At 42.4% G+C, this 25,624-nt stretch overlaps 1 protein-coding gene across 8 annotated transcripts in view; it reads right to left on the bottom strand.

Annotated features, from left to right (window-relative positions):
- The window catches only part of L3MBTL3 (L3MBTL histone methyl-lysine binding protein 3), a 78,265-nt gene extending 57,897 nt beyond the window's left edge, over positions 1 to 20,368 (bottom strand). The window contains exons 1-2 of one of the 8 annotated variants that reach the window (XM_054629025.2): positions 20,088 to 20,368; positions 10,483 to 10,594 (exon numbers count right to left, since the gene is read on the bottom strand). In XM_054629025.2, the coding sequence (XP_054485000.2) occupies positions 10,483 to 10,594; positions 20,088 to 20,164 (189 nt within the window). In that variant the 5' untranslated portion in view covers positions 20,165 to 20,368. Of the gene's footprint in view, positions 1 to 10,482; positions 10,595 to 17,467; positions 17,620 to 17,968; positions 18,109 to 18,707; positions 18,902 to 19,748; positions 19,779 to 19,856; positions 19,945 to 19,997 lie in introns of those variants that run through there. The other 7 variants (XM_054629026.2, XM_077175295.1, XM_077175296.1 and 4 more) reach the window with 7 other exon arrangements.
- Positions 20,369 to 25,624: the final 5,256 nt, after the last annotated feature.

Below are 25,624 nucleotides of genomic sequence, written 5' to 3'. Positions count from 1 at the left end.
ACCCGTGCTAAGATGGTCTCAGTGATGGGGAGTGACAGCTTGCCACTGCCTTAGCAGGAGGGAGGGCACAACAGTCCAACTGGGCACTGCCTCACTGATTACTGTAACTTCTGGTTTTGCCTGCAGCCTTGCCTTTACCAGTGCCAGAGACCTCCAGCTCCTGTTTGGAGGCAAACTTGAATTCATGCCTGCTCTCACTCCCTATTTCCCCAGTGACAGTGTCAGCACTAATGTATACACCAAGCTCTTTGTGGCTAACCAGAACAACACCTCAGACCTGGGAAGTAATACTCTGGTTTTAGCTGGGGAGGAAAAGACATGAACAGCTTGTGACAAAGGTTAACTGCTTAAAAACAGGATAAATAGATGTACAAAGCAGCATGCTGCACAAAGTCATCACAGCATAAGAGCTGCCAGAGCAACATGCCAACTAGTGTATGCTGCTGGAAGCATGACAAAAAGGGATCTAGATTAATGGTGGTTTATGTGCCTATGAAAAAATTCAACACATTTGTAAGCCTCTTCTACTTAGAGTGTAGGCAACAGAAAACCTAAAAGTAAAGGTTTCATCACAATATTTCCTCCAAGCCAAAACAGAGCAAGGGCAGTCTTCCCAGGCACTTCCCTAGGTGTCTTGACATTTTAAAATGTCACAGCAGGTGACAGTGCCATGCAGCCAACTTCTGAGGATGGATCCATAGCTCTCTGAGAAGTAAAAACTTGTTTTCAAGTCACAAAACTCCTGAAGTAAACATAAAAATTTGCATTGGATAAAGGGATCTTCAATCTACCTTCATTGCATCAAACAGTGAATCTTGATGTAAACAAAGGCCATAACCAAGCACTTAAATAAACTCACAAAAAAGACCGATTTTTGTCACTTCAGTGTTTTAAAGAGAATAAATTATAACGCTTATTGAGTATAAATTCAATCCACTTGACTTTTGTCAAATGCCTGTTGGCAAATTTTAAGTAATCTCTTAAGGTTATTCTCTGTCCCATGCTATAAAGCCAATGGTCTTAAAAGGTCAGACAGCAACAGAGAAGAGAAGAGAAAGAAACCTCAACAGCTTTCCTGAACAAATTCACATGAAGATAAACAGGAATAAATATAGCATCTGGATAGGAAATTTAAATTCCAATGTTTCATGTACAGGCGAGCAATGAGGGCAAAAACACACATGCTCAAGAAACTGCAATTCTTTTAATGCAAACATATTGTAACTGAGTTGGCAGGAAGAGTCCAGCTGCTAACAGGTAAGTATACAATACAGAACTTACTCAGCTGCCTTGTCTGCAGTTTCCACAAGGACCAAGAACAGTAGCTTCCATTTTTTCATTTAAACATCATTAGAGATTCCTTCCACTCAGAGCTGATATACATTTTCATGTTCTCGGGAAATGATGCCTTGATATACTAAAAACTTCAGCTTTTATGACTGTTAATTTTATCTCCAGAAAAATTTTAATATTCATTCAATAGATAATGAACATACTGAGGGAATCCAAGGCTTAAATAAATAATAATCAAACATTATCAATATTTTCTGAACCATTTCTGTCCATCCACATGCTAAGTTTTTCTACTGGGACCAAAATTACTTTCAATAAACATTTTCCAAAAAATTAAAATTGTTTGAAAATTTACACTGGACTGAAACAAGTATAAGCCACTAATATGAAGCCTTTGTGTACTACAAGCAATAGTATCACACAAAGTATTTCATAAATGTTTCAGAAGAAGACAGGTTTTCTGTTACCAGTGAACTGAAAGTCCTGAATTTCTTTCTTGAAAAAGTTCCTTTGTTATTTTAATTTCCAAGTATTCATTGTCAGTTTGTAGCTATTTTTTCTTAAGCCACATTAACCTATGGATTACATAGCTGTAGTACCCCAACACTTACTCTCTTGGTATATGATGGAGCAAGGGATTATGTACCTCCTCAAATTCAATTTTATTGTGCTAAGCACATAGTCCTTCTGCTCTTATGAAAACATTCTCCATCTTCCGGCTCAGCCTGTCATTCTTTGCCCACCATGTGCTACGCTGAACCACAGAAATCCCAGGAAACATGACAAAGCATAACTCCAATGGGTTTAGAGAATTTCCATTTCTAATGGAAGTTCTTTGCCTTATCCTGCTGGCTGGAAGATGCTGTGGTTTTATGTATGGCTTATTGAATGCTAAAAGGGCTTTCAGTTCTCTTTTCCACATTTCATAAAAAGTAATCTTGAGCATTTGTCTCTCTGTGGGATGAACAAAAATTGCAAACAATGCAAAATGTTTATCATATTGTAGATTAGTTCTTAAAACTCAAACCTGTTGGAAACAAATGCACACAATCTAGTTTCAAATTAAGTCCCCACTGTTACATGTGTCCAGTTCAGAGCAACACAGATCAAACTATCAGTGTTTGCTGCTACTTGTGCCCTCTTAAGAATGTAAAAGACCCACAGGTATCCAATCAGAATAAAAGCTGCTATTGTTTTATATATGGTAAAATTATTATTTGGGAGCATAGACCAAAAAAACAAAAGGAAGAACAACTGAAGTGCAAGAGGAAAAAAAAAAGAACAAAACCTCCACATATGTTAATGCAGAGCTTTAAAATAAATTAGAAAAATCAGCCAACACCACCATCTACTGGGCAAGACAAGGACAAAGAGTTCATTGCAATAAAGACAATTGTTGCTGCATTCTGACGGGAACTTCAGCAACAAAACATATCTTGACACCACAACAGTGATTGTGGACACTCTCAGAAGAAATCTGCAAAGTTTTTAACATCCAAAACACAAGTAAATTGAGTAAATGTTCAATACTCTTAATGCCTATGAAGTAGCTAAGCTTAAAGTAGTAGGATTCCACAGCAGTTTGTCAAGAGGACTGACACCTGGGACTTCAGTGATACAAGAACCACACTCTGATCTCTATCTAGCAAAAAGTTATCATCATTCTTGATGTTAATCCCCATTTAGTCACAGTGGTTTCAGTGGGACTCCTCAAATAAATCAGAGCTTTCCTGGCATTTTACAGTCTTTTTAAAGTGAAGGAATTGCCTGTCACCATTGAATTGTCCAACCACATCCTGCTACATGCCAAACTATTTATAACATATTACTGAAGTTGAATAAGTTATTAAATGCCAGAGCTTGTCCATTCAACCAGACCCCTCTTCCCTGTGTGTGTGATACACTCTTTACATGCACAATCACATACTACTTTTTCCACAGAGCCCCTGCCTCAGGCAAGGGCTGAATACCATTCAGAAAAATGAGGCAGCTGTTGGTATTTTTATACTCTTTCTTCAAGCAGTAAAGCCAGTCTTATTTACTCTACATGGTTTGAAAGCAGAATGACTGTTTATTTTCTTTTTTAAAAAACTCCTATGTACAACAAAGAACACATATCTTAAAAAGCTTTAGGCACTCTAGCAATTACTGTTACAATGCAGTGTAAAGTAACTCCTGAAACAAAATCTCTGTTCTCAGCCACTTACAAAAGAAACAACCTCCCTTTGGTAGCTCTTCATCCTTCTGAGTACTCTGCTCCCAGCTTATTTTAAAGCACTCAGTAAGCATGTGACCCCTTACACTTGCCTTGTCACAAAATTTTGACTCTCTTAGGGGTAGAGAATATTGGGGAAATGCGCTGTTTCTGCACCTGCCAATTCTGCTTCTTCAATCATGAGAAAGGATCCCGCCTGCACACTGCTACTCTGCAAGTATAGCAAAAGACAAACTTAAGTGGGATCACAGGGTATCTAGACTCCCTAAATCACAGTCAGCAGAAATTAAATTCCTCACCACAACCAAGGGGCAAGGCCAGACCCACTCTCACTGGAAAGATGCTGTCAGCAAGAAAGGCAAGCACTTCCACCAGTCTTGGACTGATTTTAAGATGCTTCAGTAACACTGCAATAGGCTAATCCTGAAGTAACAAAGAAGAGAGAACAATTTGCATCCAAAAAGAAAGGGTTTTTTCCTATCTGGGCAGGCACAAGCAGGAAGGAATTGCTATCAAATTATATCCTTCCAAAAATAAAAAATAATAGGAGCATTCTCTCATCACTGCTGAACAGAAAGCTAAGGTACCATCAGAAAGAGAGACTGACATTTTCCCAGTATATACCAATACCTCAGTCCTATCTGCAGTAATGTTTATCTACTTTATTCTTAGACACTCCTCAGGCTCTTCCAAACCCCCTCCCATCCCACTTCAAGTGCTCAAGAATTATCTCAGTACCAGAGGGCTTCCCACTGATTTCTCTACACTGCAAACTCAGCCTGCCTTATTATCTCCACTTGAGTAGGAAATTGCAGCTAAACAGACTTTCTTAAGGTGACACATAAATCAGCAACAGAGCCAGAAGTCAAGGCCTGCCAAGATGACGCTTATTGATCCAGAAGTTGACCTACAAGGCAACCCTGGCTCCGAATTATTTTGGCCAGAGTATTTCTAGATACAAAACACTAATATCTCATGGGAAGCCCAAGCTAGCAAGCAAATAAAAAATGGCTACCTGCCAAAAATTTGGTTCCAGTGAGTTGTTCAGCATTGCGCAGAAAGCTGCGGTAGAAACAAGTGCGGTGCTAAGCGTTCCTGTGTGGGATTTACCTGCAATAGTTACAAAACTATTCCTTTTCCTTCCTGAAACCCTCTGCCCAGCTGTTTGCAAATTTAACAGCATCTACAGCAAATAGCACAGAAGACTTTGTGGTAAAATTTCATGTGATCACTTAAGACTACCATGAATACACATGAGGGAACCCAAATAAAGATCCAAAGGCAAACCTAAATCCAGCATTTCTTGCTTTTGCAGTTTTAACGATTTTAATAGTGAAATTTCCTTTTTTGGTCTTTCTTTTCTTTACATAAGGTTCACTCATTTTATGACATTGCAAAGTTTTAACCAGAAATCTATGGCAATGAAGCAGAGCAAGAGCTAATTAATTACAGTAGAGTGCAACAGAATAAAGTTAATTTCATGTGGAAAGGACCAGGCCACTGGGTAGATCTGCTGGGGCTCACACATGGTCAGAGGAAGTCCCCATCTACCTTGTTTTCTGCTCCCTAGGCTACTCCTTACCACCTTCCCTGAAGGGAACCCATCTTCTCTCTGGAGCAGCACCTTCCCAGTCCTGGCAGTGATTTAACCAGTTACCAGTGATGTTTCCCAGGGACACCACTCTCATGGACCCTCCCTGCCTCTCCAGATTCAAAGTGCAGCCCATGCCACCACGAGAGAACAGGAACAGCCTTGCACTGTAAAAGCAGTGCAATGTTATCGCCCGAGACACTACCCCATGTTTCCATAACAGCGTGAGAAAATAAGTTGTTCTAAGATCATTAATTATTTCAGGCAAGCTGGAACACAGCTTCAGAACAGGCAGGTGGAAGGATGCACTTTACTGCCTTGAATTGCTGCAGCACCCCTGCATTCAGAAACACAGCAATCCAAAACACTCTTACCTTCTTGACAGCACTGCTGGAAATACCAAACACCACTGGTCATTATTCCACCATTCATATCCACTACTCTATCAGGTTTCCTGCAATATTTGCTGCCCAACTTTATTTACAGGTTAATTTCTTCATCATTAAATTTTAATTTTTTTTTTCCTTTATGTTCAAGCACAATTTGCAAGCTGGAAATAACCAAAATTCTGTCCACGCAGTTTATAACTGCTCACTTTCCAAACACAGCACTAGAAAATGCATTAAGAAGTACTTCATAAACTTCTGTCACTGCAGTAGGAAGTGACTGTAAATTATTACAGCTTTTCCAATTTAATGAGTATATTTAAATCTTGAAGCCATAGTGTTACTGTGTGCACTCAGCAGAGATTTGAAAAAAAAAGAAAAAAAAAAGAGAAAAAAGAGGAGTGTTTCACATTTACATTCACACCATGCAGAGTAACTGGTAAGCACTGATGTTTTTCAGATGAGCATACATTACTTTGCCTGCCACATGAAGGCATTCTGTAATTTGTAAACTATTTTAAATTCTACTGGAATTCAAGTTTTCTGTTTTATTTAAACATATTGAAAGAACTAATATACAATGCTAAAATTTTTGTTCACAGTCTTCAGTGCATCATACTGTACAATTTTTAATTCTCCCTATTCCCTATGTAATTTGAAATTCTAGCATTTTCCACAACTACTCACTACTTATCTGTCACACAGCATGTTCAAAGCAGTGTTCAAGGAGCGTTAACTATTTTTGCTGAAGATTTTTTTAACAAAGTCTGTATAAGAATGTATTTCCACAGCTTTCTCCAACTACAAGTGACAAAACCATGAGAATTAAGAGTGCCCAAACTCATAGGAAAATAACATTTACAGCATTTTACTGGTATAGAAACAGATTCAGGAATAAGAGACTGTGGCATGGCTGAGAACGGAAGCTTGGTATCTGATTTGCTCCCTCATTTTGATTAGACTGGGAAACAACAAAAAGAAATAATCCAAGTATCTATTCCTGATTTAGATGTTCCTCTGTACCATAAGAAAAGTTAAATTTAAGAAATGTAAGAAAACATTGAGAAAAGTTATTTTTAAATGTTTCAAAAACATTGTGCTCTGCTTACAATAGTGTTTTACCAACTTTTCACCATTCAGGAACTCATACTCACAAAAATTAAGTGGTTCTAAAAAGAATGGTTGCTCATATATATTTGCCTGATAACCCCAGGCTGGATTTTAATAAAGCACACAAGAAAAGAGATTTCTTAAAACATGCATATGTTAAAATAAGCATGACACTTCATCATGCAAGCAGTAAAGACAAGCAAATGCTATATTATTTATACAACTAAAAATAAGGACTTCAATTAGGTAACTCCCTAAAATGTTTATATTAAAAAGCAGCCTTTCAATATTTTGGTATAGGTTTAACTTATTATGCTGATACAATACAGTTTACCAAATCTGACTGTTCAATTTCTCCAAACATTTTAAGAAGAGAAAAGATTAAACGTGAGAAATTAAGCAATACATTGTCTACAGTGGATATATCGCTTACTATTTGTTATAAAAATGACTCAGTTACTCTAATCTATTACCAAGCTGCAAAACTAGAACATTTGTGTTTAAGTATCTTGCTATTACAGGGTTTTCATCAGATTTTTCAAGTGCATTTCAATGCACAATACACAACAATGGTTTGATGCCTTTAATGGAACAAGTCTATTACAATTTTTGAAAGACACACACAAGCTTACAATAAGTAACTGCTATGTAAGGTCATTTTCTTTAGGTTCAGGACACAATGTAAAATACTCTGTGACCAGGAGAGTTCAGGTAAATAATCCTCATTAAACCATTCTGAGAATTCCACATAGAGCATGCCATATCTTCCATGATCACATTTACAATTTCAAGTGATTAGTCACCATTTTAACCATCACTATTTAGAATCAGTCTTGAAAGAGGAGTCGTTACCATTATCATAAAAGCTTAAAAGTCCTTACTATTTTAACCACTCAAATTGTTTTTGGTATCTGTGTGAACACCTAGTCTCTCACTGAATCTTGATGTTCCCTGGTACAGTGACCTTCTTGGAATAATTCTGCATTGTTAGAAAATATTCTTCCTTCAGTCAGTCTTAAAATAGCTCCATTTCAATTTCACCCCTTTCATCCCTTCAACCCCTTGCTTTTGTAGCTAACAAAATGCAAACCAGCAAACAACCCCCCAAATAATAACCCAAAAAGGAGCTGCCTGGCCAATACTCTGTATATTTCACCATTCTGGGCAGACTACTATTGCATCTCTGAATGCACCTCCCCTAATGCTTGGACCAAAGAAAGAATCTCTGTCCAAAAATCAAATATGTATGTTTCCAAATTATAATAAATAAATTTAAAAAACAAACAAATACCCAAACAAACAAACAAAAACAACAACAAAAAAAAGCAACCAAAAGAGCAGCCTTAAAATGAAGCTCATGCTTTCCTGAAAAGAACATAGTTAAGAATCATCTATATGATTTCTTGAAGTTACCCTTAGCTACCTCCCAGCTCCTTTCCTTCACTTCTTCCCATGGAAACCTTTCAGTTCCTCTACTCATTAGTGACTAACTTTGCTTCAGTTTTGTACAACATAGGATAGCCACAATTGAAAAAAGGACAAACCAGTGATTTATATGAGATTATTATATTTTCCTGCACTGTTCCCTTTTGTATTGCTCGAACACTGCAATACTATGGTTCCCTTTCACACAATGTTGCATATTAAAATAGAAAGAAATTTTGAAAGCCTGGACTTAAAATACAGAACTGTTCAGGGATGTGGAAGCTTATCACAGCTTTGGCTATCATCATCACTATGACATGATGAAGTCTGAAATCCTGAAAGAAGCCAGAGAAACAAATAATGAAGCAGCAGCCCTGGACTTCAGAAGAGGCATATGTTGGCTTGTTCAGAGATCTGCTTGGCAGGATCATACAGGACACTGTTCTAAAGGGTAATAGGCCCAGGAAATAGGTCTCTCTCTCTCTCCAAGGATGTCACACCAGGAGAATGAGGCATGTCAATGTGCAAGAAGTTAGGCAAATGTGGATGAAGGCCAACTTGAATGAACCAGGGACTCCTGACTTAGTTCAAAAAGGAAAAGGAGGTAAGCAGAACATGGAAAAGGAAACTTCACAGACAAGGTATGTAGTGATATTGCTGTAGTGTACAGTCATGGAATTAGGAAATCCAAAACTCAGCCAGAGAATAAACTAGCAAAGGGAACAAGAAAGGCTTCTCTATGAGTACAGGCAGGAAAAGTAAATTATGAAATTGAAGAGAATGGCTGATGAACTGAAGGGCAGAGTTGCTGGTCTATCTAGACCTCAATAAGCTGAAGAAGATGGGCTAACAAGATGCCATGAAGGTCCACCAAAGCAGGCACTAGGCCCTGCACCTGGAACAGAGCCTCTCTGTGCACTAGTTCAGAGCAGGGGCTGACTATCTGAGAGCAGCTTTGCAGAAAAGCTGTGAGCTGAACATGAGTCAGCAATGTGCCCTGGCAGCAAAGGTGGCCAGGAGCACCCCAGGCTACCTGAGCAAGAGGGCAGCCAGCAGGACAGGGGAACACACCATTCACCTCCAGTGAATACTGATGTGCCTGCCAGGAGAAAGGCACTCTCACACTGCAGCAAGTCCACCAAACCAGGTACAGGCTGTGGCAGATGACATGCAAGAAGCTGAGTGAATCCATTTGCTCAGTCTTAAGAACAGAAGGAGAGATTTTACTGCACTCTTCCAGCAGTTAATGGGAGGATATAGAGGGGATGGTGCCAGGTTCTTCTCAGATGTGCATGGGAGAAGAACAAGAGGCAGCAGGCATAAGCTACAAAAGGAGAAATTTCAACAAAGTATCCATAAAAGGAAAAAAATTACTATGAGTGTAGAAAAATGCTGGAACAAGTCACCCAGAGAGACTGTGGTATCTCCAGTCCTGCAGATAACCAAATCCTGAGCAACCTGATCTAACCCGCCCTGAGGCATGGGGTACTCAGTCTGGGTGATGGCCTGAAGTCCTCTGCAAAGAAAATTATTCTCTACATTTATTCTATTGTTCTGTGACTAAAAGCAAAAATTCAGACAGGCCCACAAAACAGACAAACGACCTAACACCAACACAAAAACACATTCACAACATGTATGTCCCAAATTTCAAACATTTTTTTAAATTTTTACTTCAACAATAGAAATCCGATCAGATACCAAAAGATAAAAATTTGTTTTAAATGCCACACATTTTCTTGTGAGATTCCTTTCAAAATATAAACTACAAGCAAAACACATTAGTTTTAATTATACAAAAATATTGACTTTAATCAAGAGGAAATAGGTACAGGACAATCTCTAAAATCAAAATTGCAAGCACAGCAAATGATACCTTCTGAGGACAGATAAATAAAAAGAAACTGAAAACAAAAGAGTTGTGATTCACTTCAGGAAACTCAACTGGTGTGAGAAATGTAAGCAAAATTACTACTCTGATATAATTCAAATGTCTAAACTGAAACTGGCTCAGAAGCACTCACTTTATTCATCTTTCTAGGCACCCACATGACAAAAGCATAGCAAAAATAAACTATTTTTAGAAATAAAAAGACCTAAGAATGTAGGACTGTGAGAGTCAATAACAGTATGAAAATTCTTAGTGATACAGTAATATAATGCTCTAAGTGGACTGCATTTCCACACTTTTGAGATTTCTTTGGGATTTTGTGCATTTGATTAATTCTGTCTGTATAGTGAGGCAGTGCTAATTTATGCCTTCCTACAGGGATGACGGCTGTCTGTGCCAGCACCACAAACTGAATCAAGAAACTCCAGAGCTAAAACCTAACAGGCTACAGTCTCTTAACTCAGAACTGCAGATTCATGTTTTATTCATAAAAGCAGATACCTACACACCAGCTTTTCAAATGCATCCTTTTGTCATTTAACATTTTTATTGAAAAAATTACATATCTTACCTTTAGGTCACTTCCTGGCAAAGTACCTATGCCATCCTTCCAATCCATTGCACTAAATACATCAAACTCCTGACCATTTCCACTAGACGCAGATTCATTCATGATGCATGTACTGGAAAAAAAAAGAAAAAGGTTATCTGAAAATTCTGTAAGTGGTTTAATGCTTATATCATCAGGTCTTTCTTCTAATGCATTTCACAGATTTGTATCAAATGCTTCCCTCTGCACACTGGCAACATGGACAACTGATGACAAGGCTGATAATATACATGATGTAATGAAAGTAAGGGGAAATCTTTCTGAAACTTTGAAAATAATACCTGTTTCACACACTAGGAGGCAATGGGGCTGTACTGGAGAGAAAAGAAAAATTTCAAACTGCAAATAAATTGACATGAGGAAAACATGTCAAGTACACTTAAAAACATCTGTTCTAGGAAAGGCAAGACATGACTGCATGCCTCTAATAAATACACTAAGCACTGATTAGCAGAACTGGATTTCCTTAATATTGGATAGCATGCTGATGTGAATGCTTTACCCAAGTTCAAATTAAAATTTCAAAATTAATTTGAAACTGTCAGTTTCCTGGTCTGACTCAGGACACTTGAATATTCTTCATCTGTTTCTATAAATATAAATTTTGAATTGTATTTGTTCAAACTTATTTCCGTGTTAGAGAAGCACACCAGAGAAACCTACTGCTTTGCAAGACTTGACTTTACTGGATCCCTCTGTTTCAGAACAGTGAGTGGAGAGAATATAATGTTAGCCTTCAGAAATAGTGCATCTGGACATCCCTTTCTGTGATAAAGAATTTGCACAAGCAACAGAAGTACATTGCATTTGCCTCTGACCCCCGGCTTCAGCTCACCACTTGTCACCATCAGTTGCACTGAACTGCAAGTGTTTCTAGCAGCCAGTTGTGAGTGCCACCAACTTCTTCCTTTCCCCTTCTCACAAACCCAGCAATCTTTAATCTGTGGCCTGGCACCTAATTTACTATTTGTGCAATGTGGAATCTGACTTATTAATTTTGTTTCTGAAGAACGGCCGCACTATGCCTAGCAGCTGAAATAATCTGTGGCAAAATTAGCTGTCATTGTTTGTGAACTATTAGCAAAACCTCACTACTTTTGAAATTTGCACTTTCTGAACTTTTTGGAATGTAAACTCTCTGAACTTTTAAACGAATACTTTTTAATCCTCATACCCCATCTGGAGACTGCAAACTTTTGCTGCAAGTATCAGTATTTGAAAATAAAATAGATAGAGAACTTCCTCAAAGTTTAACCTTGTTTTCTAAAGCCTAATTTCTAACTTAGGTCCCACTCTGAATCTGCAAATACTTTCTGGAGATCTTGACTTTTCACAAAAAAAACAAAAAACCCAAACAAACAAAAAAACAACCAACCAAACAAAAAGGTGCTATTTGCTCATTCCAATAACAGAAAAAGATGCAAACCAAGCAGAAGTAAACTCTGGTCATCTAGAAGCATTTTATTGAAAGGTTGAGGAGAAAAAGTTTGAAGTTTGAAGTAAGAAGAACCAAATGATTCAATGTGTCTTTCCCACCTTTAGGTAATTCTCTGTGAGAAAGTATTGAAAACCATTACAAAAATGTACAAAAATTCATTTTAAAAAACATCAATAAATCTAAGCAAATTCAGTGCAAACTAAGAAGAAGTTCCCCAAAGCCACAGATCTCATCTTTTACAATCCCAGGCAAATCCACCACCCTACCTCAGGGCAAGCTCCTGCAGCACAACTTGGGATCTCTGCTTGATCTGAGTATCAGGTAGGACTGCAAATCAATTCAAGCAGGCTTGAGCAAACTGAACTGCAGCACAGTGGCAGAGGCACAGGCCTTCCCTCAAGAACACAAGACCCAAGCTGCTAAGGAGTAGCTAAAAAATGGGATCTCTCCAGGCACCCGTGAAGGTTTAAGGACACAAAACATGCTGGTTCAAGCACATTGGTGGAACAAGCTCCCCAGGATTAGCCTGGCTAAGCAAACACAAAGCTGTGCTCTGCATTAACTGAAGTCTCTAAGTAATCTTAAATTATCATTCTATTTAGAGGACACTTCACTCAACCCTCCTGTGGTTTATTACAGAAAACATGATCCAATGATTTCTGCAGAAGGTATGACAGAAGTTGGGAAAAGACTTGGAAGGCTGTGGAGAAATGCTACCTCTCAGCAGCTGCTGTACCACAGAGCAAGGAGCATTGGACAGCACAGCTGCTCCATCAGATGCTGCCATCTCCCATAGTGCCACTCCCATTACAGACATGAAAATTACTTGGGGGCTGGGAAGCTGAAAGAGTCTAGCCTACTTAGGCAGGGAGCAAACCGTGAAAGGTAATGAAAAATTGGTAACAGAAATGTTCAGGGCATACTTGTCTCAAGAAAACATACAAATTCTGACTTAATTGCACATAAGAAACTTTCCTCAGGTAACAAGCAGCAATAATGATACATTCTGGAGATGTCTAAAGACATTCATTATTGCTTTGCTTTTGAAATTAACTCAACGTCAAAGGCACAATCTGTGTATGTTTCACATTCTGCAGCCTTCAGAAGTGTTCTTGGTGGGAATGAAAAGGTCATAGGGCAACGCAGATAGAAATTAATTTACAAAAAGGAATCACTTTTAACAAAGTATCTGTTTCCAGCTTTGCTGACTTTGAACAGATGAAAGATAGGCCTATATCCCTCTACTAATGATAGCAAGAAACAAGATACAGACCAGTAAAATTGTTACAGCACCACAGTACTAAAAAAGGAAGAACTCATTGCAATAGCTACATCTAAATCTCAGAACAAAGAAAACTAAAGAATGTCTTATCTACACCTTTAATTTTTTTGCTTTTAATGCTCTGATGTAGTTCTTTGAACTAGTATAACTCCTTCTATAATGATTTCATCTGGTATCATTTCTGCTGCGGCACTGCCAGAAAAGTAGTAAAAATACCTGACGAATAAGGGGCCTGTCAGTGAATGCCACCTAATGTGAAGGAAAGGACATAACAGTAAGTACTTGGAGCAGTCATCTTCCAAAAGCATCTCCAGAATCTGCCTTTAGGGATGTAACTACCTCAGTTCTCACAGCCGTAGGAGAAGTGTGCAGCATATTAATATTTCAACATTAACTTTGTTTCAGACATATGTAATAAAGCCACTAAAATAAACAAGCACATTTAATAAGATTAAGATACATCCTTTAGAAAAACCTTCATTTTTACCAACAGGTTCAATGATAAATGTGCACTTCACAGAGGAGATACTTACTGAGAATAACAGCACTAAAAATTAGATAGTTTCCTCTGGTGAGAGACTGTCTAAAGATATAAAGCAAAGAAGCAGGACAGAATATGCCAATTAGACTTACAAGTAGTTTTTGAAGTAATTATAGGGTTATGTAGTGAATACATCAGAAAGTAGTAACAGGAGTCTTCCTTCCAGTCAGTGCTTTAAAAAGCTACCTGACCCCTACCCGAATTTTTAACATCTGAGATGCTAACTGTGAAATGCCTGTATGATTTCTAACCAGTGGGGTCAACTCAATACTGATCACTGGGCAGCAGAAAGAGTTCAGCAGTAAAGCCACCAGTCATCATTGCAAGACTTGTATAACATGTCTGCACTAATTTGTCATTTCTTCTTATGCATCTCTGTGTATTTCTATTTGTACTTTTGAGGATTTCTGTAGCTGCCATGACAAGACAGCCTAGCAGATTTTCCCCATACTGATCCTCTCCCCAGCTGATAGCTCCTATGAGGAGACTCAAAACTGGGAACACAGACCCAGAGGAGATCACAGCAAGTGACACTAAGAGTGAGTTTCAATGGAAAAAGAGATCCCAAGAGAGACAATATCCTTCTACAGGCAAGCCATGGTCCCTCTTCCCCACTGGACTGGGTGACACCAGCATTGATGGATGTTCAGAAACAAAGGCAACAGGTTAGCATTTTTGTCCTCATATTGTATACATTTACTTTGGACATCTCCAAGGCTGCCTGGTGCAGAACTCATGAGCTATAAGGGCACATTTTCCCATATCCAGTAAATAAGGAAAACAAAGTGGATCTGAAGGGAACAACTCTGTGTACCAGAGCTGCAAATACACCAACTTCTAGACACCAGGGACAAGTGGATACTGAGCTTAGTTTTATTTAACATGTAAGAATGTGAATATTACCAGCACTGACTTGTTACACTCCCAAAGCCACATGAAGCAGAACTACTCCATGCAATGTAAGTTCCCTATATTTGACAACAGTAGTGAGTTCGAGCTTCATGACAGCAAAAGCAAAGCCAATTGACTGTAAACCCACTGGGGTGAGCCTTGCTTCTCTCTTCACAGTCCTCTCTTTGAGCTGGGCACATCTCACACTTGCCTCTTTCTCACCCTTCATATTTTTGCACCAGACTCTTCACTTACAGAAAAACAACCACAACAGGAGCAGTGCAGGAAATGGTAAAATTCTTTGATGCTACCCACCACATTTTAATATGTGTTTTTTCTTGTACTGTTTAAAGGTTTAATTATTTTAATATTTCACTAAAGGAAGTATTTTCAGATACCCATTTTCCTCAAAATCTTATTTTTCATTGTTTGGAAACTGCTAGTTCTGCCATGTTTCTATTCTCTGTGTTGAAAAGTTGTTTGAGTAAATGTCACTATTTTGCCTGTTGCTCTTGAAGTTTGTACAAGCAATGTATTTTAAAGATGAGATATAGCTTTTATATGTATTCACAAAGGGACACAGCTTAAAATTCTTGGCCACTCAAAGGTTGCAACAGGAAAAGGACCAGAGTTCCTATTGATGATGTCCCCTTAGCATTATTTACTCTTTTTTATCTGTTGCTACTCTTCTGACTACTAGATGCTCCACGGCTACTCTGTATGTTCACTCCTGTTTCCCAATATTTTGGCTTTAAACCTTTTTTCTACAGGAAGAATATGACCACAAAAGCATTGAAAAATATTGTGAAGCCTGGGTCTGCACCAGGGCTTAAAGGAGGTTCATGCTGTCCTCATCCGAGTCTGGTCTCTGTCAGCAAGGTAACACAGTTATTGCTGTACCATTGCTGGAGACTGGGTAACAATTACACACAGCCTTCATCTACTGCCTCATTTTCAAATATCCATGAGACACTACAATAATAGTTACCCAATACCAAAGCTATTCTGTCATCTAATGAAACTTACCACTGACAGCCTTTCCTTGTTTATAAACAGCCTGTACCTCACACTAGAAAAGTATTTCCTCTGCAAAGCTTTCATGGTTCCCTTATTTCTGCTATTGTCCATGCAGGCCTGAGTGGAGATTCAACCTACTCAGATAGTAAGAGTTGTACACAACAACTTGGAAGTCCTGTGTCTTAAATCCTCTTAAGTGCTTGAACCAGGCACAGAAAGTTACAAACAACTTCTCTGTTTATTTGTTCCTTCTTCCTTCCCCTATGAAGACACTGCCTGCACTGAATCTTCACACCTCCTATCACCTGACCTGTTTCAAATTGTTATTTCCTACCCAAAGTTAATTCAATATACATCTGAGCATCCCTTTTGTCTGACTCATGCCCACCTATTCCTCATCTGTCAGTTATTATCAGCTCCCATAAGCTCTACTGTTCATAAACAATTAGCTCACCTTTTCTAGCTCCTAAATACATGCAGCAGGTTACTACATTTATAGACTTTCCCTTCTCCCCCATTCATAAAGAGCTGCTGGCATCTCCCATTGTGATGAGCAGTCCTACTACTGGAGCACTAACAAGCTATGACTACACACATGCTACTGCTTTCTTCAGTAAGGCTCATGCCAGCTCATCACTGATTCCTCACACCCATCACTCACAATCCATCATCCTCCCTACCAGCAGTATCAAAAAACAGATGAGACTAAATTCAACAGCCCACTAAAACTCAACCATCTCTCTTCACAGAACAGGTGATGCCAAAAAAACCCTCAACAAGTTAGAGGAAAAGAAGTCATCACAAGTGCTTGAAACTTTTAAAGTAATACTCTAAAAAACCTCAGTAAACTGAAGGGAAAACACACACCACAAACTAAACCACAGTACATTACCAACCAGAGTTCATTGTCCAACTGACAAGAAGGACCATCCAAGACGATTGCTTCAGCCACCTTCACTAGAGCACCAGTTCAGGAGACCAACTGGACCACAGCCAAAGCTGCTGAAGTCTCACCGGGAAATCACGCCTACCCGGCCCCACCCGGATAAAAGCGGAAAACTCTGCTGCCTTCAGCCACTACTTTCAGGGAGTTTCTCTCGTACAGATGTTCATCATACAGACTTCTGGGAACATGGTAACTTTCTTGGTAAAAAGCATTGGTTCCTGAACAGCTTTAAGATTTGCCCTAAGAAAACTGTGTTACAATCCTGAGCACCGACTATTTCCTAAAATGACATAGGCTGAACTTTTTATATCATGAGCTTTATGCTCACCACCTGATTTTTAGCACCCACGACCGAGCATCCATTCATGAGTAGAAACAGCAAAAATGATCGGTTCAGTGCCACTCAACTATACGGAAGAAATAAAGAAAATAGAACAAAACTGAAAACGTAACTCCCGCTGCCTTTCGCCGTAAAGCTTTTACACCGCGCTGCTGAAGCACAGGTAATTAAATGACACGGAAGAGGCCGTGACCCTCACGCCCCGGGGGGAGGCTGCCGCATCTCCAGGGGCCTCCTAACGCGCGCACCGCTCCTCGAGCCTGGAAACCGCGGGGCTCCCGCCGCGCTCCCGAGCGGGACAAGCGGCACGGCCGCAGGGCGCGCCCCCCGCCGCTCCCGCGCAGGCCGAGCCCCCGGCGGGGCCCGCCCGGAGCCGCTGCCCGCCCGCTGTCCCCGCGCCCAGCGCGGCGGAGCGCGGCGGCGGCCGGAACGCTGCGGCGAGGCCCGGCGGGCGCGGCCGCCGCTCCCCGCGCCGGCAGCCCGCGGCCTACCAGCAGAGGTCCCTCCTTGGCCAGTTTTGCGGCGTGTTTTTGCTGCACTTGAAACTTTCTGGAGAAAACCCGGGCTCAGGTCCGCGTCTTCCCCAGGCTCGGGCAGAACCGCCGAGACAAAAGCGCCCGCCCGGCTCCTCGGGAGGAGCGCTCGGGGAAAGCGGTTCTCGAGTGTCTCCGTTTCCCTCCCGAATTTGCCTTTTTATCCTTCGCCCCCGCCCCGGGCAATTAAACAGAGCGGGGGAAGAGTGCCCCCCTGCCCCGGCGAGGGGGCGGCGGTGGGGGCGAGCGCGGTGCGGGCGGGGGTGGGAGAGGAACTGGGTGTTAAGTGTTCCTGAGGAAGTTGCACAACGAGAGAGGGACTCTGCTTGTTTACCGGGTCCCTCACTTTTTTTTTTTTTCTTCCCACCCCCCCCTTTCGCCTCCACCCCCCGGGACCGGGATCCGGGAAAAGGAGGTTGCCTCCGAGTGGAAAGGAAAAAAAATTTTAAAAAATGTTACCTTCTCCTCCCTCCTCCCCTCCCCCAGCGCGGAGGAGAAGGAGGAGGAGGAGGGAGGCGAGCTCTCTTTTTTTCTAGGGGGCTGCGGGGGCTCGCTCCTCGGCCGCTCGCAGCCGATCTCCGGGCATCCCTGGGCAGAGAAGTCACCCCTTCCCGCGGGAGGGGCCGGCACACGCCGCCTCCCCGGAGGGCTCGCCCCCGCCCGGCCCCGCAGCCGCCAGCGCCCGGCCCCGCGCTCCAACTTTTTCTCTCACGCTCTCGCGTGCGCCCGCTCCGACGGGGAGGGGGGAAAACCATGGGGGTGGGGAGCGTGCGCCGCCGCTGCGGCCCCGACGCGGCGCCCTCCGCCCCGGGCGCTGTAGCCCCGGCCGCTTCTCCGAAGCCCCGGCCGGGGGCGGGCGGCCGCTCCGCGGGAGCGCCTTCCCGTCGGCCGCCGCTCCCTCCCCCCCCACCACCGAAAAAAAAAAAAAAATCGCTTTCCGCCCCCCACCCCCCCCACCGAAAAAACACCGCCCCACACGCACTAGCGAGAACAAGTGTGCCTATATCCTGTTGTTATATGCACCGGCTGCGGAGACGGGGAGGGAGAGACGGGCGTGTGCGCGGGGGGCCGCTCCCCCACCCCGGCCGCACTTCAGCCGAGAGCGCGCAACTTAACAGAAAAGCCGCGTCCTATTCCCTGCCCCTGCCTGCCCCCCGCCCCCCCCGCTCCCTGCCCCCGTCGTCGGCAAAATACGCACTCACGTGTATGTGCGCTCACACACACCGCCGGCACCCCGGGGCCAGCCCCCGGCAGCCCCCCGAGGCCGGCCCGCGGAGCCGGCGGCGGTGACAGGCGCCGGCCCCCGCCGCCGCACGCAGCCCGAAGCGGGCAGGGGCCGTTCCCCCGCCGCCTCACATGTCTGCCGCAGCGAGCGCGGCGCACGCACCGCACAGAGGCAGGAACTGAGCACTCGAGCAAAAGACTTTTTTTTTTCGTCTCTTAAAAAAAAAAAAATTGCTACAAGCTTGCCTTTTTTTTTTTTTAGTATGTGTATGTGTGTGCAAACTTTCCCCAAAATGGCGGAAATTGGGAGATGATTATATTTTAAATATCTCTCGCACACAATCACACAAAGTGCAGGAGCGACGGAAAATACAAACTCTCTGCTGCGCGCTGGTAGAGGCCTTCGCACACGGGGACCCACGGCACATTCAACCGGTATATCCCGGCAGCCGCCACCTCTCGCCGCTTCCGACCGAAAAACCCTTTTTCGCACCCCTCTCCGCTGCGCATTGCCCCCTCGCAGCCCGCACTTCTCCCCGTCCTTCAGCCTGTGCGAACAAAGAGCCGGGGCTGCGGAGGGGGGGCTCGGGTGGCAGCGAGCCCCCTCCCTCCCTCCGCTCCGCTCCGCTCCCTCCCCGCCCGGCGCTCACACGCACACCCGTGCCCCCCCACCTTCTCCCCCCGCCGCCCGGCCGCGGCACCCGCATCACATTGTTCCCAACAGCACGGCGGTGCCCCGTAAGTGTCATTAAATGGAGCCAACTGACAAGCTCATTGGTGGGGCAAGTCTGCAAAATGTCTCTCCCCTTCCCTTCCCCCTCCCTTCGGAACCCACTACCCCCCCCAAAAAAAGGCCCCCCCAAACACATTTCCACAGCTCCCTCCCCCGTGTATATATATATGTGCATACACATACGTGCGTGCGTGCCTGTGTATGTATATAAATATACAGCGCATATATATATACATGTACTCCCTTCATGTGTTTGGGAAGAGAAAAAGAAATACCAGGCACCTCTCTCTTTCTTTTGTTCCTCTTTCACACTCGTACACTTATGATTTAGTGAGATCCCCGGTGCCCCAGCCGCTCCCCAGCCACTTGCGAGTCACTTGCCCACTTTACCCGGCATTAACTTCCATCCTTTCTGCTCGAGGTGGTCGGGGAGAAGCCCCCCTCCCCTTCCCCAGATACGTTTCGTAAGGGAGGGAGAGGAGGTGCGTCTCTCCCTTTATCTCTCGCGCTCTCTCTAACTTTCATCCTCACCTAGGGGGAAAATTAAAACCCGTCACCAGCCTTTGCCATCGCGGCTCCCTAAACGGCTTGCGGATCAGATCGGAACCCGCCGCTCCTTACCCCCCCAAATTCTCTCTTTCTCCGTCTCTCGAGTAGTCCTGACAAATATGGTCCAGGGCTGCGGGCACAGTGAGCATGCGCCCGCGGAGCCAGGGCTGGGGAAAGGGGAAACTGCCGCCGCCGCCGCCGCCGCGGCTCCTCTTCCTCCCTCGCCTGCGCTGCCGCTGCGCCCCGGCCGCCCGCAGCCGGCACCCGGCAGCCGCCAGCGCCGGCGGGCATCGCCCTCACCGAAAACGCGGCTGCCGACAAGGGCTCCGGCGGAGGTGCATCCTCCCCCTGATTTACTGCCGACGCTGGAGGAATAATAAGGAGACTTGTGCAGCAGTCGCGCGCTATTTTGGGCGCTTTCAAAAATAACGCCTCGCACTTTTCGGGGAGGGGGAGGTCCGGTCCTCGAGGGTCCCGCCAGGTGCTGCCGAGGTTGGATGGTGGGCGCCGGGGAACCCGGGAAAGCCTGTCTGTGGCTCTTGGCCCCATCCTCTGCGCAGAACAGACCTGGAGCAGAGGCAGAACAGCTGGGCACCGTAAGGAAAGTGCGGGTCCTGCGGGAGAGGGGCTGCCCTCCGCCGCGGCCGGCGAGGGGATCCCCGAGCAGACGGTCTGAGGCAGGCATCGCTGAGCCAGGCTCCTCCTGCGCTCCCGAAATACGGGTGCGTTCGGTGTGCACACATTCCTTGTGATGGGCCTCGTCTGGTTTACAACCTGGCCAGCTCACAAAATAAAACTAGTCTCGGATGTGCCACCTGCTTGAATACTCTCCATCAGTGCCCTGTATTCCTAAAGACAAATATCGCCTTCATTCATTTTCTGATCCTGGTTCAGAAAACAGTGAAAACTGAAGGCCCTTGTTATTTCACGGGAATGCCGAGGATGGACTTCACCTGCAAAGAGATCTGTTAGCAAAAGAACATTACACAGCATAGACCTGTATGAGGCCTAAGTGTACTGGGAAAGAGGGAGGATGGAGGATTGTGATCAGATGTAAATATGATATTTTCAAAACTGTGTATACATACATATATGCAGTTTGAGGCAAAGTATAAAAGAACACAGAACACAATCTTAATTATATTAATCCTATTTTTTTTTTCAGACCACACAGCATCTCCCTAAAGTCATTCTGTCCTAAAGGCAAAAACTGACAAAGTAAATTCTGAATTTTTGATAGTTTGGCATATAATTATATATCTCTTAAAATAACTCTAAAAACTCAATACATCTTTTGTTAATCCCAGTAATGATCAATGACCAAGTTTTGTCTTGCTTTTATACATGTTCCCTTCTATAATTACACTTCCAACTTTGGCCCAAATTACTAGAACAGAAATAATGATAAGTACTAATAGGCAGCCAGTAATAAGTATCAGTTGAATATCAATAAAAGTAAATACAAATGACAAGACTAAGTACAACCTTTTAGGTATTATGGATGCATACTGTATTACCCTCTGATCCCCATGATGAGGACAGCATTGCACTGGACATGAGATAGAGATGCTCCATCTCTGACAAGACTTGCTAGCCTCAGCTCCTGTTCAGTAGAGTATTTACTTCAGAACGTGTCTTAGAATATTTAAGAACCAAGCTTGACAACTATGCCTATGTTCAAACAGTTCAGACAATCAGGCTTTTACCATACTATCTTGACAGTTTCTGTCTATTTAAATGATTTTTTTTTTCACAGCAGTAAAAAGGAGCTCATAATTAAGTATTTGCAGAATTGGTGCCTAAGCAAAATATATTATAGTTGTTTTATTATGAGCAATGATGAGACTTCTCACACCCCTTCAGCTCAAATGGCATTGCATATAGGCTGTAGTTTTCATCAATAAACATATGTTCATTAGAAACTAATTACAGAAAACAGTATTAACCTAATCGTAATAATTAGTGATAACACACATTTTAACTCTTCTAAAACACAGATGCAAAAAATAGTAAAGGATGGGAAAATTCCTACTTTCCACCAGTGAACTCTTACTTGAAGAAATTTGTGTGTTAGAAACAAAGAATAAACTATAACTGAAGTCATTCAGAGCTTTTTTGAAAATTATTTCCCAATGTTCCCAATGTTGAATGTTGTTGAAATGTTTTAAGTCAGACAGTTGCCAAAGAACTAGATTATTCTATTGTAGCATTAAATTAGCTGGGCTCTGCAGAAGATACTCAAAGAATGGTGCAATTTGGTGTTCTTTCAAACTCTTTAGGATGCTTGACCTGTACTGATTATTCTTCAGATGATATTGATGTTTTGGGGGATGGTATTACATACCCTGTTAAGAAAATACATTTCTAAAATTACAACTTAACTAATTATGTGCCATTATTTTATTTATGCTTGAAAGACTTTGTCCCATTCCTCTGAAAATCTTAAAGAGAAACATAGTCATAGGTGTGACTGTAAGAGTGTAGCCCCTTAAAGAAAATGATAACACAGGTGGAAAAGCTCCTTGAAGGATGTATATTGGAAGTAGTAACTGAAACCAAGGATTTGAAACAGCACATAGCTGCCTAATTGGATCAAATGGATAACTATTTGATTAAAATAAAAGGACATATGAAATTAATAAAGGTACCTTCTGTTCTCTGTCTCTTCTTCAATCCTTGCCCTAATCATAGTGTGTCAGCTCGTGATGTATAATAAACCCATTATTTTGTCAATAAAAATTTATTGAGTAAAAATAGATTAAACATCATTCACATATGCTCTTTAAACATTAGTTCTGTTGCCATTTTATTTAATACTAGAATTCCATCTGTATTCCAAAGGCAGAGAATTTCGAACACTTGTTTTCTATATGTAAGTATGGCATTTAATATGATTTTGGCAGTATGTTTAATGACAGATTTTGGAGTAGCTAAATTTGGTCTCTCTCTGAGTATTCTTGTAACTCGTTGAATAGGTGTTTGTGCTGTAGCCAAATACTGATTATTTTTCTAAGAGCATGTGCACGAACATCCATATACATGGCTTCCAAAATCCAAATCTTGAGTACCATTTAAGGGGGTGAGAGTAAAGTAATGTACATTTTCCATTCAGTTTGCATATTGGGTTTGTGTGATCTAATGGCTCCTCAGCAAGTATCTACATAAACCAAGAAAAAGAGAATCATTATTTATATTTTTCCAAATAATTTGACATTTCCAAGATCTTGATTTCTATGATACAGCTTAACATGCCTTAAAGATAGCCTTGTTAATCAAAAATAGCCTGCATGGGACTTTTTATCGCACTTCTAATAACCTGTGCAGCTCATTGTGTGACCTTTCTCACCAGTGACAGTCCTCAGTCTGTCATGTGATTCTTCCCCAACGTGGAGGACAGAAAAGAGGGTTTGAGGGAAATCACCAGGGAAAAAAAGATTGTATATATTATGTACAGCTCTAAGCCAGGAAAATGGATGTCTGAAAGCTTTAAGAAGTTGGGAAGGAAGAGAGAAGGTGTATGGGGTTATTTACCAGTTGAAGCAAGCATATTGTGGTCCATGGTGATTCCAGCAGTACTGTCTCCCTGTCCAGAGAACTTGATGTCCACGCTGATGTTAAGAAATAATGACTGACTTATTATCAATACAATCAACTGATTTTGCCACTCATCCAGAATATTTATCAAAGTTGATTCAAATGTCATGCTAAACTGGACAGCCAGTAAAACCTCCTAGCTTTCAGATCTGTGTGCCTGCCTGACTGCATCCCAACTCCCTACCAGAGTGGGGCTTGGGTGGGCAACAGTCTTTTTTTCCTGGGAAGAAAACTTGAGCATGAGTACTTGAAAGAAACTGCAGTGTTTTCTAGAGAGGTTTCAGCCCAACGTGCCCTGGATGTAGGTGTAGGTGCAGCCTGGGAGAGCTTGTATCTGGAGACATTGATGAAGCCTTTGAAAATTCCTGCTTTCATAAAGTTGCAAGACTACAGAGCTTTCCAGAGTTGGTCTTCATCCTAAGGAAATTCAAAGGCAGATAGGGAAGTTATGGGTTTGTCAGTTCAGGAATGAATCCAGAGCCATGTTGTATATTAAGTGTTTGGGGAGCATTGGGCCAGAATAATGAGTTGTAAAAGCAGAAAAAGTAATTTGCAAGAGTGAGTCAAATGCAAATTAGGAATATTGATGAGGACTCTTGAACCAGAAGAAGGCTGAAGTTAGAAGCTTGGACATGTCAGTTGGATTTTAGGGGAGGGCTTGGAGCACTGGCAGATCTTAAGTGAGTTGAAGGAAGCAGGAGGTGGCCCCAGAGACAAGAGGTATGAAGTTACAGCGGAGAATTGTGTGGTCTGGAATGGATGACAGGCCAAAAGAAATGGGTAAGAACAAAGGTCCTGAGGGAGAGGAAAGGAGGGGGTCGTAGGAAAAGAGACACACCACAGAGGAGAAGTGGTATGGAAAGGGACAGAGTGTAAATGGGTCAAGAAGAGAAAGGGGGAAGGGAGGGAGCCTGTACCAGGCAAAGCTGGAAGTAACAGGAGATTTGCAGCCTTTAAACATGGAGTTTCCTAGATGTAGTTTTAAGGGATAATAATGAGCAATATCGTGGTTATGAGTGGGTAAGAGGGTAACCACCACACAGCTTTTTTTGGCACAGAACTGTATTCCTGCATGCTCTTTCCTAAGGTATGTGGGCACACTCTGCATATGAGGGCCATTATTGTTTCCCATAGTAGAAGGCTTTGACTCCAACTGCACATAAGATTATAACAGCCTTGCAGCAGAGCATTCCTTTGGACACTCTGTTCAGGCTGGATACTCCAGACCTGTCATCCAAAAGCTAGTAGTCACTCTGAGAGCTAAGGCTGTATTTTTAATATGCACAAAGAAGGCGAGTTGATGAGGCAGCACAGAATAAACATCACTCTTGGGAACAGAAGCCGAATGAGAAAGGGTTGCAGTCTTCACTTCTTAGGTGGAAAACAATTCTGTTGAAATAGGCCACAAAAGCAGGGGTTATTTTAATAATTGTTTGTAGAATTTTTAGATCTATAACTGCTGCTGAAAAATATCTGGAAGTGAATAAATAGCTCATCCTGTGGGTCTGCTTGGACGGCAAAGCCTGACAGCATGGGGAAAAGAGGAGGAAGTCCCATCCAAGGTCCTAAAAACACAATGGCAGGGTGAGAACTTGCTCTAACTTGCTCTCCCTGGAGAGCAATAGAACAGTTTTCAGAGCAACATGTGTCAGACTTAGTGACTCACAGCCACATGTGGACATTCCTAGTAAAATATAAATTGGTCCAGCAGTAGATGAAGAGGAAAGAATCCCAAATATTACTTGTATTAGACATAAGAGCAAATGACTCAAAGTATGCGTGCAGACTATTATTTATTTTCAAAACTTTTTATCTAATAGTGTGTTCAAACAAGTAAATGACACCCTTTTTTCTGTATTTTTTAGTATTGGTGGTGTCAGATTGCAAATACCAGGCAATACATGCTTGACGTATGTGGGATAATGCAGAGGTTTTCTCTGAGCAAACAGATCTCTCCTTGTGGAGGCTAATGCAAAAACCTGATGCCAACAGTTAAAGGCAGTAGAAGGAAACCA

The sequence above is a fragment of the Agelaius phoeniceus genome, chromosome 3, assembly GCF_051311805.1.
Source record: "Agelaius phoeniceus isolate bAgePho1 chromosome 3, bAgePho1.hap1, whole genome shotgun sequence".
Taxonomy (NCBI): domain Eukaryota; kingdom Metazoa; phylum Chordata; class Aves; order Passeriformes; family Icteridae; genus Agelaius; species Agelaius phoeniceus.
Note: the sequence above shows the minus strand (reverse complement) of the source record. Positions and strands in the feature narration are given on the sequence as shown.